The sequence below is a fragment of the Lissotriton helveticus genome, chromosome 2_2 (assembly GCF_964261635.1).
Source record: "Lissotriton helveticus chromosome 2_2, aLisHel1.1, whole genome shotgun sequence".
In the NCBI taxonomy this organism is placed as follows: Eukaryota; Metazoa; Chordata; class Amphibia; order Caudata; family Salamandridae; genus Lissotriton; species Lissotriton helveticus.
This window is the reverse complement of record NC_136060.1, coordinates 301,057,723-301,076,654: the sequence shown is the minus strand read 5'-3', so window position 1 is coordinate 301,076,654 and position 18,932 is coordinate 301,057,723. Positions and strand designations below refer to the sequence as shown.

General features: G+C 45.9%; 1 protein-coding gene across 8 annotated transcripts in view; it reads left to right on the top strand.

Moving 5' to 3' along the window:
• CPEB2 (cytoplasmic polyadenylation element binding protein 2) overlaps positions 1-18,932 on the top strand; it is a 211,270-nt gene that overhangs the window by 159,695 nt on the left and 32,643 nt on the right. For all 8 annotated transcript variants that reach the window (XM_078678458.1, XM_078678461.1, XM_078678453.1 and 5 more), the window contains one exon: positions 12,261-12,442. In XM_078678458.1, coding sequence (XP_078534584.1) covers positions 12,261-12,442 — 182 coding nt within the window. The remainder of the gene's footprint in view (positions 1-12,260; positions 12,443-18,932) is intronic.

Sequence of the window (18,932 nt, the reverse complement as noted above, 5' to 3'; positions counted from 1 at the left end):
CTCAGCTGAGCCAAGACATGATTGACAGTCTCATGCCAATGACTGAAAGAGGATGGTGGCAGAAAGCAAGTGGTTGTAATGGACAGACCTAAGTAAAACTGAATACTAAAAAATGCGCAGCATTGGCTTTTAATTGTTACTCCAGTATTGGAACTTTAATAGATTCACATGCCTGAATCATTCCCCGTCGTCGAGACGGGAGTCTCCGGTATATAAAAAAGCAATGCTTAGTAGTATAGCAAACTGAAAAGAGGCCTAGGCCCATTTCCCTTTTGCAACCCATAGCCTTTGTTATGTAAAAAGGCCCAAACTTTCCCTGAACCAATCAGAGCTCCTCACCCTATAGAACACAGCTTTCCAAACTGTGTGGCGCCCCATATGTAGGTGTGTCGCGAGATGCGATCTGACGTCTGCCGGCAATCGGCAGAGCCGGGCTGCAGGGGCTCTTAGAAGGGATATAACAATAACAAAGCCCCATTAACATGCACAGGTCTTTAACGACCTGTGAAGTGCTCGGGTGCGGCTGTGAGCGGGGGGGGGGGGGGGCTTGAAGCCCTTTCGGATGCAGGAGTATCCACAGGTGGACAGCTCTGAAGCTGAATAGAACGAAGATTGCTCTGCTCTCTGGAGTTTCTTTGGCAGAGTGCTGTAGGTGATGTAATGCTTGTCCACTCGAACAATGATCTGTTTTGCCTTCCCACCTTCAATCAGCCACATTTTTTTGGGCAGAGCCAGCCTTAAACTTCTGCGTAGAATATGAAAGGACACTACTTTTCGCCTTTCAAATGTATTTTAAATGCAAAGCAATATAGGAGAATTACCAGACCATTTAGTTGATCAGTGGTGACTGCAGTGAGTTTCCAACAAGCGTGCCTTTAACCGGGGTAATCCGGTGTGCCTGGTGTATTTTCAGCACCACAAGCAGTCGCAAATAAGCCCCAACTATTGTAAAAAAAATCCAATTGTACTTTTCCGAAAGTCACAGACGCTGAATAGCTCTTATAACTTGAAAATCGAGCATGCAGCAACATTAAACGAAGTTAATTGTATTTGTTTTCTCTTGTTCAAGGTGAAGGTGATATGCAGGCATTTTTTTTTGCTTAGCTCCCTCATTTTAAACAAATCCCCTGGTAGGACATATGTCTTCAAGTTGTGTGGTACCTTTTCATCGCCCGAGCCTTTTGTCAAATCGACCAAAATGTAACAATTACATCATTTCAGAGATGGGTCTGTCTAATCTTATTACTCATTCATCAACATGCGGTCAGCTGAATCAAGATCGAACAGTGCCAAAAAAGAGCAGCAAAAAGCTTTCTCCACTGCAGCGACGCTAGGCTTAGCATATTTTACCTGCTATTGTACTTTCTTTTTGACAGGTGCAAATATTTTCTTAGCCTCCTGGATGTAAAATCTGGTTACATGGAGATGTTCAGATCTTGAGGCGTCAGTGCTCCATTTTCTCTGGTCATATGCAGGGTGACATCTTTATCTCTTTAATTCAGGCGGCAGTATGCAAGTATTGGTTGTTGCTTTGCCCTGGCACAGGAGTTTGTGCCAACATTCTGTGGACTTTTTCAGTAATGAAAATAACGGAGAAATTCCTTCCAAACAAGTCCAGTAGGATATTTTCAACACGTTTCAACCTCCCACATATTGGTAGACTCTGGCAGCCCTAAAAGGGGAATATATTTCACCTGGAGCATAACGACCATAGGAAATATAGTAATCCGAGTGCTAGGGTGTGGTGTGTTAGGGGGTTTGTGTGGGGGGGTTGTGTGTGCGTGTGGGGTGGGTGTGTCTGTGGGGTGGTGTGTCTGTGGGGTGGTGTGTCTGTGGGGTGGGGTGTGGGGCCCGAACCCACCATAGGTGGTTTGGGCTCACTCGCTGCGCTTCCTCGCGTTACTGTGTCCCTGAAATATTTTTCACAAAAAGGTGTGTCACCAACATGAAAAGTTTGGAAAGCTGTGCTCTAGAACACTCCTGAGAGAACCTTCTGCCCCTCAGATTTTCTACCGCACGTTGTGCTAGGGAGTCTCCTTTGAGCTCTGCTCAAACTCTTTACTTAAACAGAATTTTGACTAAGATTTGAGGTCTCTCATCTTCTAATTTCTTGTTATTGGAGTTCCTTATTCATCTACCATGTCTGAAAAGGAGAAAAAGGGATTATTTAGAGCTTGTTCCACCTGCTCTAAGAAGAGGCTGTATACAGATGACCCTCACAAAGATTGCATATACTGCCTCTATCCAGACCATAAGGCAGAAGATTGTAAGGTATGTCGAACCTTTTCAAATACAACCTTGAGGGATCGTGAGGGAAGGCTGCTGATTTGGCTCCAAGACTTATCTCTGAGAGAGCTAGGCAGGATTCTTTGTCTCCCCTCCTCCTCCATCCAAGCCTTCTTTCCCGGTCCCCTCAACTATCTGGCCCTCCAAAGGGTAAAGGCGAGAGCCCTAAGAACTGGCCCTGGTACGGAGATCGGATCTGTCTGGATCAAGAAGCCAAATCGGAACTAGCCTGGTGGCTCGAGAACCTAGACGCTTGGAACGGAAAAGCAATCTTTGGTTCAAAACCAGTTGTTTTACAATCATATGCGAGCCTTCATGGCTGGGGAGCTTGCCGTCTCAATCAGAACACTGGTGGTATCTGGTCACAAGAGGAATCATATCACCACATAAATTATTTAGATCTAACAACTGGGCTTTACGCCCTCATGAACACACCTAATCTGTAGACTGCTCGAATCTAGCAAAGAAACTTTGGATGTTCTGTCTGGAACATAAGATCGCTCTTCTGTCTGGAACATAAGATCGCTCTCAAAGCGGAATACTCTGCAGACTGGAACTCAAGATTCCTGTTAGATCACAGCAATTGGAAACTGAATGTTTCCGTGTTCAGTACCCTAAACAAGATCTGGGGCCCTCTAGAGATAGACTTATTTGCGAGCAGACTAACCTTTCAACTGGAGAACAACTTCAGCTGGATGCCCGACCCGGGTGCTCTAGGAGTCAACGCCTTACTACAATCTTGGAAAGGAACCAAGCTGTACGCATTCCCTCCCTTTGCCATGATTCAGAGAGTTCTTCAGATAGTTAGACCGGATCAGTGCTTCCTTATCCTAATAACTCCCTTTTGGCCATCCCAAGCATGGTTCCCCACCACTATAGAACTAGCTTGCAACCCCCCCCTTCTTAATTCCTACCCTAGAGAATCTTCTTGCAGACGTAGACCGAGGAGTTTATGATCTCACCCTCTAATTTAGAACAGGAGATTAACCCTTCTTGCCTGGAGAGTGTCAGGACTTTCGGCGATGGCTGCAACTCTCCTCGGAGAGTCTTGGGCCCCAGGCACTCACTACAGCTATAACAACATATGGAGAATCTGGGGACGTTGGTGCCTGGAAAGGAACCTGGATTCCTTGGAAGCACCTATTGTTGACATAGTTAACTTCCTTGTTAAACAATTTGATAAAGGCCTCAGCTATAGAACTATCAATTGCTATAGATAGGCTATTTCTGCTGGTTATGTCCTTGTCAATGGTAAAACAGTAGGTAAAAATGTCATTGTTTGTCGAGTGATGAAAAGCATTAGTTTAAGAAGACCTGCTAAACCTAAATATGAAAGTTTTTGGGATGTTAAACTAATCCTTGATCTTTTCAATAACTGGCCTGTTAATACTCTCCTCAATAAAAATAAAAAAACTTTTCCATTAAGTTGGCTACTTTACTATGCCTAATCTCATGCAGAAGGGTCTCTGTCAAGGAACTGGAGATTTCGAATAGATCTTTTAACATGTTCAGAGTCATATGTTAGATTTATAGAAGAACAATGCTATGTCTGATTCAATATTTTACCCACGTTTTGATTTATGGCCAAAACTTTGTGTTGTGGACTGCATGAGAGTATGATCGCAGAATGTTTGCTCTTCACCCTCAGGATGTTTACCAATTACTTATATCCTTTGTTAAACCCCACAAAGGCATAAACTCGACCTCTATTGCTAGATGGGTTAAGACGGTTATGAGTTTAGCAGGTATTGACTTAAAGAAATTTCAAGCTCACTCCCTTAGAGGGGTGCTATGGCCAGTAAATCTCTCTGGTCTAGAGGTAAGTTGGACGACATTCTCAAAGCGGCTGACTGGTCAAATGCTAACACCTTTGCTCGTCATTATTGCAAGCCTATTGAACATATGTCTGATGTTGTTTTACAAAGCTACCAACATGCATAATGTAGTCTCCATTCTTGTAATGAAATTGCGATTCTCATATTAACATGACTAGAGAATCTGGATTTCATTAAGGACATGGAGGCTGACATTATCCCTCCCATCCCACCCCTTGGTGGTCTTACAATGATTTAATGCTGTTTTGTTAGTTTATTACTGTACTTTTTATTAACAGTACTGGTTTCATCTCTTGTTCCTTTTAGCTTGATAAGCTTGACACTATTTTTTACATTCAAGAGATATTTACTTCTTTCTCTTTTCAGGAAACGCTCCTTAACTGTGTGTCGCCTGGCCTTTGGTTTTACCTTCGTTCTTCCTTCTCCTTCAACCTGCTCATCAGAAGATCGTTTTGGTGTTTCAAGTTTCATGAAATTATTTTTCTCCACATTTAAAAGAGGCAGATTGTTGATGCCTTATGCCTTTCATGTCTTGCTATTGTCCTATTCTGGAACCTTTTAATATTGTGATGTAAGCGGCTGCTTGGACTGCATTAAAGGAATAATGCATAATGTCAGCCTCCATGTCCTTAATGAAATCCAGATTCTCTAGTCATGTTAATATGAAAATGGCAATTTCAAATAAAACCTTGAGGGATCGTGAGGGAAGGCTGCTGATTTGGCTCCAGAAGGTGAAAGCCAGGAAATAAATCCTCTCAAGTGAGAGTGAGGAGGAGTCTGTATCGTCTAAGAGATCTCAAAAGAGAAGTAGATCTCCTCAGACACATTCCTCAGGAGAAAGACCTGAGAAGGCCCCAAAAAAGACCACTTCAGGGCGCAGTCCCTCAAAATCCCCTTCAGTTAAAGCTAAGGGGAAGAAGGTTTCTGCTTCTGAGGTAAAGCAAGTGAAGTCTGCCTCAGAACCACCAAAATCGCCTCAAAGTCAAGATTACCATCAAGAGATCTTCCTCTGCGCCTTCTGAGGAGAAAGGTAGTGTTTCAGCGCTGTCGACGGGACCGTCGGTGAAAAAGATGTCATCGTCGACGACAAAAACATCGTCGTCAAAGAAAAAAGAAGTAAAAGCTGGTGAAAAGGCAGCGTCGACGATTTTACCGTCGACTGCGATATCGTCGACGGTTTCACCGTTGACGAGGGCGTCGACGAGTGTTACTGTATCTACATAGTCGACGGCAGCGTCGACGACGACCGGAGCGTCGACGAGGACAGCGTCTACGGTAACTACAACGTCGACGGTGGCGTCGATGATGATGACTTGGTCGACGACGGCGATGGGAATCTCGTCGACGGGCTCGTCGACGACAGAAAAGACACCAGAAAAAAGAATGGTACCCTGGAAAAAGCCTATACCACCAAAAGTTACATCACCGAGCAAGGTATCTCCATTGGTCCCATCTCACCTGCGGGAAGAGGAAGATTCAGAGGAGGAAGAGGACAAGGGTCCTTACAGTTTTGCGAGTAGCCCTTCGCAATTGCAAGTCAAGTACCAGGAGGTCGATTCTGAGGAAGAATATGGGGGTTTTCAAGAACATCCCCAGGATCAGCACCAATATCACCAACAGCAGCGTGAGGATATGACAAGTGTACCATCCTCTTTGTTGAAGGACCTCCAGGGCATGTTGGAAGATTATAGAAGAAGATTCCCAGCAACTCCTGCCACTCAGCAAGTTCCAGAGGTTACTCCGCGTCCACGGTCTGTACCAGGGATGCCAGTGCGTAGGAGAGAGATTTTGCCGGAGCCTACTGCTAGGTCTCCACCACCACCGTCACAACACGATACCTCTGATGAGGATCATGAGGATGGAGAAATTGCAGAACCAAGTGCATAATGGAATGACTATCTCATCCCCTCACCTTCAACTCCTGCGCCAAGGCCAGTAGATTCTCCACCAGAAGACATTGGTGGTTTTCATAATTTGATGGAGAGAGCCACTAAGATTTGTACTCACCATGACTGAGGATTAAGCGGAATGCTTTTTATATGACTTCAAGGACTCGTATCGCAAATCTGTGCGATCCTTGCCTATAGTGAGTCGTATTTGGGAGGAAGGATTAAAAGTCATGGAGACGCCAGCTACAGTGATACCGGTTCTGGCCAGACTAGACAAGAAGTATAAGGCACCTATAGATGCTCCAGCTTGCCTTTTGGGTCATCCCAAACCGGATTCTGAAATCACTCAGGCGGCACAGAAGAAGTCCAGAAACACATCTGCTCCGATCACGACACCTCCAGACAGAGAGGGCAGAAGGCTGGATAATGCAGGAAGGCGTTTTTCCCTAATGTCGGCTCTGCTGGTGAAAGCCGCTAATGCCCTCCCTATCTTGGGACGGTGCGACAGGCAAATGTGGTGTGACCTGTCTCCATACATTAACCAGGTGCCGGAACCGGAGAAGCAGGAGGCCAAGAAGATTCTCCTGGAAGGGGAGAGGACTTCGGCTGAAGTCATAGACTGCGCTATGGATATAGCGACGACGGCTTTTAGATCCTTGGGAGGAGCAGCAGTCCTGCGCAGGCACGGATGGCTACGAGCAACGGCTTTTAGGCCGGAGGTGCAAAACTAGATTCTAGACCTCCCTTTCAATGGAGAAGATCTATTTGGGAAGCATATTGATGATACTATGCAGAGTATCAAGAAGGATACCGATGCTGCAAAGGCTTTGGGGACACTGCAGTACAGAAAAACCCATTTTCGTGGCTCCAGAGGCAGAGGGCAGTCCTCGTATAGAGGAGGATATCAACAAGGGAGATATTCCTCTTATTCTGCCTCATCGCAGCCTTACAGTCAACAGTACAATCAGTGTCAATCAGGAGGATATACGAAATCAGCTCCAAGATGAAGGGGTGGCCGTCAGGGGAAGGACAACACCCGACGGCAATGACAACCTCCATCTTCCGGCTATGTCAGGTGCTCCCCTGGGTGGAAAGATTGCTCACCATCTTCAGAATTGGCGGAAAATAACGACGGACCAATGGGTCCTAAAAATTGTTCAATTCGGTCACGCCCTAGAATTTCTTCAGATGCCCCCTTATACGACACCGATGCATCAGAAAGCCAACCATCTGCATCAACTCCGGCAGGAGATTCGGACAATGCTCCGAAAGGGAGCAATAGAACCGGTACCAAAGGCCCAGGAAAACCAAGGGGTTTACTCCCGTTTTTTTCTTTTCAAGAAAAACAAGCTCCAATGGTGCCCCATTCTGGATCTCAGATCCTTAAACGCCTATCTCAAGAAGCAATCTTTCAGGATGGTGTCTCTACAGGACATCCTTCCGTTATTGAACCCAGGAGATCATATGACTACATTAGATGTGCAAGATGCCTATTTCCACGTGCCGATCCATCCCGCGCACAGACAGTACCTTCGGTTCTTAGTAGCTGGAAGACATTACCAATTCAGGGTACTGCCATTCGGCTTAAAGTCAGTGCCGAGAGTGTTCACGAAACGCCTGGCTCCAGTAGCGGCTGTGTTAGGAAGGCAAAAACATCAAATATTTCCTTACCTCGACGACTGGTTAGTCAAAGCACCATCGAAAGTACAAGCCAGGGCCTCAACACAGGCCTGCATAGACTTGTTCGCCAAGCTGGGATTGACTCTTCACGATGAAAGTCAAACCTCCAACCAACAAGAGTGATCACATTTCTGGGGGCAATACTAAACACGGACTGCAACAAGGCGTTTACCTCCGAAGAAAGGCAACTGAGGATTGTGTCCCTCTTCCAAGACTTTGTAAAAAGAAAGTCTTTCAGTCCGCAGGTACAAATCCTTGCTGGGCATAATGTCATCTTGCATTCCCCTTGTACCTTTTCTGCAGGTTAAGGATGCGCCCATGGCAGGAGCAAATCGATCTTAAGTGGAGTCAAGCGGAGGGATCCTTCGACGACACAATACGAGTGACACCAGTGATGGTACAGGCAGCGGAATGGTGGACACAAAGAGGAAATGTATCTCAGGGTCTGACTTTTCTTGCAAGAGTGGCTCCATTTGTGGTGACGACGGATGCGTCCCTAGAAGGATGGGGAGCTTTCCTTCAGGACCTTCAGGTCAGCGGTCGTTGGAAGATACACGAGCAGCGATTGCACATAAATCTGCTGGAGCTCAGTGCGATCCGCTTGCCATTACAAGCCTTCCTACCACGAATACGAGGTTCACCAGTGTTGGTAAGAACAGACAACACTACGGCGATGCACTGTTTAAACAAGCGAGGGGGAACAAGATCTCTCTCTCTCCCTATCTCAGGAGGCCCAGGAGATTTGGGAATGGGCTCTTCAACAAGGAATATCATTGTCAGCAGAACACCTCCCGGGAGATCAAAACGTCAAGGCGGATACTCTCAGCAGGCTCAAATCGTCCTGCCACGAATGGGAGCTGGACCAGGGGATCCTGGACAGCATCTTTCAAAGGTGGGGAACGCCGATAGTGGACCTCTTCGCCACAAGAGAGAGCCGGAAATGCCAGCACTTCGCAAGCTGGCTTCCCCAGAAGGGATCTTGGGGGGGAAAGCGTTTTCCATGGCATGGTCCGGCATCTTTGCCTACGGTTTTCCTCCAATTCCTCTTCTTCCCCGCGTACTGGTGAAGATCAAGAAAGAGCCCTGCAGACTGATCCTAATAGCCCCGTGGTGGCCCAGACAACACTGGTTCACGGAACTCCTGAGGCAGTCAGAGGACCGTCCAGTTCGACTGCGACCAATTCCATCGCTTCTGACAATGTCCAGGGGTCAGGTGCTCCATCCGGACCCGAAATCCTTGCGATTAGCAGCCTTTCTCCTGCACACTGTGAGTTTAGTCATCTAAACATCTCACACGAATGTAGAAGAATCCTGTCCAAAGCTAGAGCAGACAGTACCAACAAAACCTACAGGATGAAATGGAAGAGGTTTTGTCTGTGGTGTAAGACATAACATTCACCCTCTTACTGCTGCACCTCATCAAATTATACCTTACATTCTGCTATTAGCAAAGTCTGGATTGGTACACACTTCCATCAAGGTGCATTTGGCTGCGTTATCCCGCTACAGAAGGTCTTCGTCATACCCGTCCTTATGGTCATCAAGGATCATCAAACAGTTTATGAAGGGACTATTCAGGGTCTTTCCTTCAGTAAAGCCTCCACCACCACTATGGAATCTTGATATAGTACTGTCACAACTGATGAAACCACCATTTGAGCCGATACACAGGGCGGACCTTAAAATCTTGTCTTGGAAATTGGCTCTTCTCATTGCTCTGACATCAGCAAGAAGAGTAGGTGAACTGCAAGCGCTCACAATTCAGGAGCCTTTCCTACAGTTTCAGGAATATAGAATGATTCTTAAGACGAATCCAAAATTCATTCCTAAGGTGCCAACTGACTTTCATCTGAATGAGCCGTTGGTGTTAAAACGTTTCTTTCCTCATCCGTCAACAGCAGCGGAAAGAGTGTTGCACTCACTAGACGTGCAAAGATGTATGAAGTTCTACTTAAAGGACACTTAAGACCTTTCGAAAATCTTCTCAGCTATTCGTCGCTTTCAGCGCACCCAGGAAAGGTTTCCCTCTGTCTAAAAGGGGAATTGCCAGATGGATTTCCAGTGCAATTGTCTACTGTCATCAAGCTGCTGGAAAGCCTCTAAATGCACGAGTTCGTGCGCATTCCACGAGGTCAGTGGCCACATCTACTGCACTATTTGGAGGAGTGCCAATCCAGGATATCTGCAGAGCAGCGACCTGGGCATCTACGCACACCTTCACCAGGCACTACTGCTTGGAGGCAGCCGCGGAGTCGGATGCGGCGGTGGGAGAGGCGGTACTGCAGAATATCATCCAATAACGGTGAGCCTTCTTTCCATCCGTAATTTCTCTTGTTTTCACGAAGTCACATTTTATATATATATATGTATACATGTATGATATTATGCTTCATTTTCAAATCGTATTACATGATTATGAAAGGTATCAGAGAAATGTGCTTTGTATCTTACTGCTCGCTATTCTGATTCAGGCATGTGAATCTATGAAAGTTCCAATACTGGAGTAAGAAAACAAGTTACTTACCTGTAACTTTAGTTCTCCAGTATTGGAAGCTTTCATAGATTCACATGCACCCACCCTCCTCCCCTGAGAGGCTCACCTTGGATTTAGCACCACGAGTGTTTTTTATGCACATGTGCGCGAAAATCTGAGGGGCAGAAGGTTCTCTCAGGAGTGTTCTAGAGGGTGAGGAGCTCTGATTATTTAAGGGAAAAGTTTGGGCCGTTTTTACAGAACAAAGGCTATGGGTTGCAAAAGGGAAATGGGCCTAGGCCTCTTTTCAGTTTGCTATACTACTAAGCATTGCTTTTTTATATACCGGAGACTCCCGTCTCGACGACGGGGAATGATTCAGGCATGTGAATCTATGAAAGCTTCCAATATGGAGAACTAAAGTTACAGGTAAGTAGCTTGTTTTCATCTCGCGCCCGTACAGCAAAAATACCTTTCTATGAAAACAAAATGGTTTTAAAACCCCATAGCAGTTTTGTTTACTGTCCACATTTCCTTTAAACTGTGAGGTGGGGGACGGGGGGTGGGAGGGGTGGGGGAATTGAAGTGAATTATTCTAGGAACGGAGTGCCCCATGCAGAAAAATTGCCTTATCACTTTAAGGGTGCCGAAAGCCCCAACAATCCACCGTGCAGCACAGTTGACAGTCTCTAAATCCCCTTCCTGAAAGTTTCCCAGTCACTCTGCGAATTAATGATGTTTCTGACAGTCTTTGTTTGTCATTTCATGTTTTTTTCTTTCACAATGGTTTATGCCATCTCTTTGGTACACTTTCACTTTTTGCCAGGGACGTTCCACAGATGCCTTCTCAAAAGGTGGAATGCTACCCAGACAATAAATTGGTTGACGGTCTACTCTCCTTTTTGTGTAGTGTCTACCTGACCATCTGGGTGTAAAGGACAGAATTATATTATAATGTATCCAGGAGACAGACTGAATATATTGGGCTGAAAGGATCAAAATCTTGCACAAGTGGACTCTAGATTTAATGACCAGACTAGAGGAGTTGGAAGCTCCACAACAGGGCTGACCATATCCCTTTCCTCTTTCAAGGCTATGGAGGACTTTTAATGTGGCAGGCATCCTTGACAAAAGTCACTGTTGATGGCCTACATTCCATCGAAGTCACCTGCTGTGCCATCTAATGTCTGAAATTGATCTGAGCTTTGAATGTCTTTGGATGTTGAAAGACTCTTTACAGTTGAGTACTTAATTTGAAGTTTGGTGCAAAGCAGATTTTTTTGTTTTGGATTGATGATATCTGCACTGACATTCATATCTTGCGTGACAAAGCATCCATTTCAAAGTCATGTTGAAGAATACATCTCCTACTTTGACAGCAAAGACGAATTACATTTTGCATCACATGATCTTCATTGATGGCCATAAACCTTAGACTAGTTCCCGGGAAGGTGCATTTTTCAATACATATCTCCACACAGGATGCACCGAAGTAGTCAGAGGTCACCGCTGTGCAGCTTGTGCTCTCACCATAGTTTTCCCTTGCACTCTGATAGAGATAAGTGACTTTGTATTGGGTCTACCATGTCATATATTCATCTATTACTCTTTTTACACTGGGCGTGGTTCTCCTGGACCCTAGCTCTATATTTTCCTTTTATTAGCTTCTATTGTGGTCTATCTTACTTTCCTCCTAACCCTTCACTTTTCCGCTTTCTGTCTGCTAAAGATACCTAGTGTTAGATCTTAATTAAGACTACTTGCAGTTGCTTGTGATCTAACTGTATTGTTTTGAAAGTTTAGTCATGAATTTCAAGGTCTTAGATGAATTGAACAATTTTATTTGATACAGTGCACCAAGTAAATGATCAACCCATGATAAAAACTTTCTGCAAAATTAGAATGTGCCTGATCATGTTGAAAATCTGTTTGCAAAATTTAAATTGATTCAGGTGTGAAATTTTATTTTAAGATGAATAAATCGCATATTTGGATTGATGTTTAAAAAACAATTGACTAGAATTTGAAATGCATATTTTCTTTTTGACAGACTTTCTGTATATACCAAAACCTTGTATGTTTGTTTCTCTTTTATAGTGGAATTGGCTATGATTATGGATCGCCTCTATGGTGGAGTTTGCTATGCAGGAATTGATACGGATCCAGAGCTGAAATATCCGAAAGGTGCTGGCCGTGTTGCTTTCTCCAATCAGCAAAGTTATATTGCTGCCATTAGTGCTCGGTTCGTTCAACTTCAGCATGGCGATATTGATAAACGAGTAAGTATGTTTAATTTATGCTTTAGGTTATTTTTCTTGTGCTGAAAATCATAGATTATAGATCAAATGTTATTTGTTCATATTGTTTTTTGTTTTCATTTGACAATAGAACTGCAACAAAATTTGCCCACAGCCACTGGCCGGCAAGTGTAACCTGTTCTAGTTAATCCAGCGTGCGTCATACCTGCCTCTCAAGCAGACACCCAGTTTTCACTTAATTCTACATGTCTTGGTTTAGGTGCTTTCTTCTGCAACAGAAGTTATTTCTGTCTGTTGTGGTTGGCCGTTTTTCTCTCTAACTGTTCCCAATATTTTTATTGTTATTCTAGTTCTTACTCAGTCAATAGGTAGGTCTGAAATGGTGTCTATTTCTTCTTATATTATAATGTTGTTTGCTCTGTTGTGGCCATGATGTTTTCTATGCCCAAATAGTTCCAGATTCTGTATAATAACTCACGTTGGGAAGTTTGCTTTCTTTCATAATCTTGTGATGAATAGTTTCACTGAGCACAATGGTGAAGACATGAGCTTACTTCTCTTATAGTGTAATGGACATTTGCTTACAGGCCCCTCCCAGAATAATGCATACCAAGAATCTGGGCTTGTTAGTCTACGAAATTTCCTGAATAGTGTTTAGGACCTCGCTCTAGCATCTCTGCAACTTTGGACATTGCAGTAATATGTGAATTAGTGTGCCATCTGTGCTCTTCTCTGGGTCGCATGTGTGCCACTTTGTTTCTCTGGCGTGTGATACGAATATCTGGCTATTCTACTTAGTGTCTCTTTTTGATGCAGCTTTGGCAGTGTTGTGTGCTTAGACGTTTATCTCTTTCCATTCATCTCCTGTTAGTGCTCTCCTAATCGCCTTTTCCCATTTTATTTCTGACTTTCTCTTCTCTAGGCTGGAATATAAAGAATTTATTCATCTCTGAAGTTAGCTTTTTGTCTTTCACGAGGAGGAAAAGCCACTGTTTATATCTAGTTGGGTGTCTGCTTGCCATCTGTTAAATTTTGGGGTGTAGCACCCAGCACATAATCTGATTGAATTGGAGCAATTGCGCTGCAGGAATAACTTAGGAGTTCTCTTCCAGGGGATACTCATCAATAGTTATAAGCAGTGAATTATCCCCGCCCACGTGCGGGATCTCGGAGCAAATAGCTATATATATATATATATTTATATTTATATAATATATAGCTGTGGGGTCCTTAGCCCTCCCAATGTCGAGGGAGAACCAAGGTTGAACGTCAAAGGAGGTACATATGTCGAGGCCATCGACGTCGAGGGGAAAAGAGCCTGCAGAGGAGGCTAGAGAGGGAAACCTCATTCACTATCAAGGTCCTCATCGTCGCCTGGACTCCATATTGTCCAGGTTTCCCCGGAGGGCTCTCTGGAGATTGGCGTGGAGCCTCGACGTAGGCAGTCTAAAGCTCTTAGTAGCCCGGGTGCGGGCTATTCTCGCACCTACTCTCCCTCTCACCTGTCAACGATCCCCATCACGTGCTGAGGGGAACACCACGTAGATCAAGATCTACAGTGGTTTCTTCCAGGAGAAGAACTCCGCGCAGATCGCGTTCTCATCATGGACGCTCTAGGAATAGGTCTCGTTCCATCATTCTTCGCCGAAGAGAAGGCGACAGATCTCTCACATGGTCTTCTCCTTCTCCTTCTACCAGGACCTCTTTGAGAGACTATTCTCCCACTTCCACGTATACTCCTCCTTCAAGAGTGTCTCCCATTGACGGTCTCACCACCTTTAATGAGGTTCTCTGCAGAGGAGCGAATAAGTTGAACATTACTATGTCTGTTCCTACCATTTCCTCTTTGATGATATTTGAGACCCTACTTCACCGTTCTTCAGCCAGACCTCTGCTCCCTCTTGTCCCTGGCATTATCAAACTTGCAACTCAGACCTTTCTGACGCCAGCAACAGTGGGTTCTGTGCCTTCCCGGATAGCGAAGAAGTACAAGGCTCCTGACCAACATCCGCTATTTCTTCGCTCTGACCCTCCTCCGCACTCAATTATTGTGACAGCTGTTCCAAGAAGACACACTCTTTTACCTCTTCCTCATGAGCGCCTCCGGACAGGGAAAGCAAGCTCATGGACTCTTATGGGGAGAAAGATGTGTAACACCTCAGAATCTTTCATGAAGGTCACCAGTGCCGCCGCTCTGCTGGGGAGGTATGATAGATCCTTGTGGGATACTCTGGGCCGTTTTGTGGACAAACTTCCTAAGGAAGACCAGCAAGATTTCCGTGAAATACTTCAGGAGGGAGGTCTTGTTTCTAATCAGATCATTAGTGCCTCGGCTGACTCGCTGATCTCGCTGCACACGGGTACTCGCATGGTATCTGTTCAAGGCGTTATGCGTGGCTCTGGTTGATTGGCCTTAAGCCTGAGGTTCAGCGGAAGATCTGTAACTTGGCATTCAATGGGTCTTCCCTCTTCGGTCTTCATGCAAATGATGAGATTGCGAAGATGAAAGCGGAACTGGACACAGTGAAAGCTGTAGGGCTGGAGAAGAGGAAGGAATTTCGTAGACGTTTTCGCTCCTGCGATAAACTACCATTCCAGCAGAGGGGTCAAACTTCGCAATGGTCGTCACAGGGTCATCATCATCAGCAGCAGTGGTCTCATTTTCACCAAAGAAGACCAGGTAGAGGGAAAGGAAATAATAAGCAGCAGACGCCTACCTCAAAGCAGCCACCGAAACAATGAGGGAGTGCTTCCTCTAAACGCGTTTTCCACTCTGGTAGGAGAAAGTATCGCTGGTCATCTGGAGGAGTGGAAACAACCAACGACAAATGGGTGTTCAATATTGTGGAGAATGGATATCTACTACGTTTCAAGAGTCCACCACCATCTATTCCTCCAAGAGGAGGAATCTACCTGTGTCATCCTGTTTTACAAAAGGAAGTAAAAAAGAAAGCCATAGAGTATGTTCCGGTTCATCAAAGCGCCAGGAATATACTCTCGCTAATTCCTGGTCGAAAAAAGAGGTCCTTCAAAGGAGTACAGACCAATTCTGGACCTGTGTATCCTGAACGTATATATCCGCAAGGAACTCAGCACGAATGCTTCCCTCCCGGGTTGGCAGGGGGCTCACGTGGGCCCCATACAAACTCGAGGCCTGAGGTCCGTTTGTATCAGGAGAGAGCATGTCTTTACGGATGGATAAAAAGACGTGAGGGCTAGATGGCCTGTCAGGTCCGTTGTCAACGTCTAGGTGCAGCCCTCCGTCAAAGGAACTAAGTTCGGCGTCGAGCCGCAGCCCTCCGTCGAGGCGTAGACGTTCCACGTCAAGACACAGCCCTAACTCGAAGAGACCCAGATCAACGTCAAGGCAGGTGTCGTCGTCTAGGGTCAGTCCTCCGTCAAAAAGAGCACGGTTGACGTCGAGACTGGGGTCTCCGTCGGCGAGAACAACTCCGTTGGCACACCATTCGACGATGAGGCACAATACTCCTCTGGGGGGATAGAAGATCGATGTTGAGACCTAGATCTCCATCCAGACGTTCAACACCGGGGCACATGCACTCCAGATCGGCGTCGAAGCAAAGATCCACTTCACGAACGACGTCGAGACAGAGGTCTCCGTCGGTGTCAGCCCCAGCAAGCCTCTCTGTCTCCTGCATTGATGTCGAGAGCAGGCTCTCACCGGTCCATTTCCAGTGCTCCAGAGGTGGTTATCTCCTCTTCAAGCAGCCACAGTTCGCAGTCTGATTCTCATCATGCTGCGGAAGCTCGCCAGGAAGTGGAGAAGTCTCCTACATGTTACTTGAGTAGGGCGCAGAGGCACACGTCGGTGCATCTTTCTCCCAGATGGTTGCAACCCCTACACCATTGGGCTGTGCCTACAGGTATGACAGAGTCTAGAAGAGAGCCAAGCTCGACTCGCAGGTCTCCACTAGCTCGTCTGGCATAAGAGGTAGATTGGACACCTGCAAGAGGAAGAGCGCATACTCGCTCCCCTGCTCCAGCGCCTAGGAGAAGGTCAATATCTCCCTCCCTTGTACCAACACCTAGGGAAAGATCAAGATCTCGTAACAGAAGAAGGCACAGGTCTTCTACTCCTTCTACCTCCTCAACATTTTCCTCAAAGAGAGACTATTTGCCCACTCCTACTAATAGCCCACTGTCAAGAATATCTCCGGTGGATAACGTAAGCACTTTCCAGGACGTTTTGGCTAGGGTGGCTTCCAAACTTAACATCTCCATGCCTGTTCAAGAGAGTACCTCTTCAGTAATTTTTGAAACGCTGAATCAGAGAGCCTCCTCTCGGCCATTACTGCCTCTGGTGCCAGGACTACTGAAACCGGTAATGGAAATTTTTCTCACGCCAGCCACCCTCAAAACTGCACCAGCAAGAATCCTTAAGAAATATCACCCGTCGGTGGATGATCCCGAGTTCTTAAAATCAGATCCAAAACCAGACTCCGTGATTGTGGCTAGAAAAACTCATTCGGTGGACTCCTCGTCCACAGTCCCTCTGGACAAGGAGAGCAAGACGCAGGACTCGTGGGTAGGATAGTATGTGGTACCTCCTCATCTATGCTAAAGTCTCCAGTGCATGAGCTCTATTGGGAAGATATGATAGAGCACTATGGGATTCGCTGCAACTGTTCTCTGAGAAACTACCCAAGGAGGACCGTCAAGACTTTGAGGAAGTCCTGCAAGAGGGCAGCTTGGTGGCGAACCAAGTAATAAGTGCGGCAGCTGATGGAGCGACGTTCTCAGCGCATTCATACGCCCACGGAATTTGTACCAGGATATCTTCGTTGCTTCGCCTAACAGCTCTGAAGCCAGAGGCGCAATCCAGATTTGTCAATTTCCCATTTTCCGGGTCTTCACTGTTTGGACCTCACACGGATGAGGAAATGGCGCGGATGAAGATCGAACTGGATACCCTGAAGGCGGTAGGATTGGAGAAAAAGTTCCATCGTCGCTACCACAACACTGACCGCCGATCATTCCAACAGAGGGTTCAAACCCCTCATTGGCAAAAGAACCGAAGCCAACAGGGTCAGCAGAGATTGCAATTTCAAAATCGACGCTCTAACTGGGGAAGAGGGAACAGTCAGTCCACCACCTCTACCAAGCCCCCAGCAAACAAATGAGTCTCTGCTTCCTCCAGTGCTGTGCACCGCTCCAGTAGGAGGGAGTGGTTAGGCATCACAGAAGACCAATGGGTGCTGACCACGATTCAAAATGGCTACTCTATACGTTTCTGACGGCGTCCTACCCCAATCCCTCCGGTAGCAACATCAAATTACCAGATCAACATACTGCAGAGGGAAGTGGGCATTCTTCTAAAAAAAAATCAGCTATAGAGAAGGTTCCGCGGCCACAAAGAGGTCGGAGTGTACTCCAGATATTTTCTGGTGAAGAAAAAAGGCCAAAAGTCGGAGTACAGACCCATTTTGGATTTAAGAGCACTCATCAAAAACATCAAGCGAGCAGTTTTGCATGCTGGCTCTCCACCAAATATATCCTCACCTTCGCAAAGAAGATTGGATGTGTTTGATGGATCTGCAGGATACCTACTTTCATATACCAATAAGTCCTCATCGGCAAAATCTGAGATTTGTCGGCGGAACATCCCACTATCAGTTCAAAGTACTGCTCTTCGGGCTAAAATCAGCTCCCTGGTTGTTCACAAAGTGTATGGCCGTGGTAGCAGCTGCTCTGAGGTGCAGGGGCATATTCGTCTATCCTTATCTGGACGATTGGCTGATCAAGGGTCCAATCCATCAGTCAGAGAACATTTCCAACAGTGTCTACGGCTCTGTCAAAGGCTGGGCCTGCATGTAAACTACCAGAAGTCAACGCAAAAACCCACTCAGAAAATTCAATATTTGGGGGCACTAGTAGATTCCGAATAAGGAAGAGTGTTTCCTTCGGAGGAGAGACAGTCATCCCTCATCCAAAAGTGCAGAACAATTCTAAAAAGCAACTGGTCGACGGTGCGACAGATAGCATCAGCACTCGGATCGATGGCATCCTGCATTTTCCTGGTACCCAATGCCAGGTTGAAAATGCGTCCTCTTCAGCAGGATCTGGAGGACAAGTGGGAGCAGAGGTCTTCTCGCTGGGAAGACCAGATCTGCTTATCAATGGGTGCCAAGGCTTCAATTCCATGGTGGATGAACAGAGACAACCTGGAGGTAGGAGTTCCGTTCCATCAATCTCCTCCGTCTCAGACTATGAAAACGGATGCCTCTCTAAAAGGATGGGGAGCCCATATGGGTTCTCTTCAGACATGAGGCCTATGGTGCTCGAGGGAGCAATTGTACCGGTGAACAACCTTTACAACGAAACTTTTACAACACACTACCATTACAACGTGGACATTACAACGCAAACCATTACAACGCATTGCGCTGGGGGCGCTCTAGGATAGGGAATACGTTTAATTTACTATCCAACACCTTCCCTAGTGTCCACGGGGACTGGTGTTGGAATAGTAAATTCAACTTTTCACTATCCA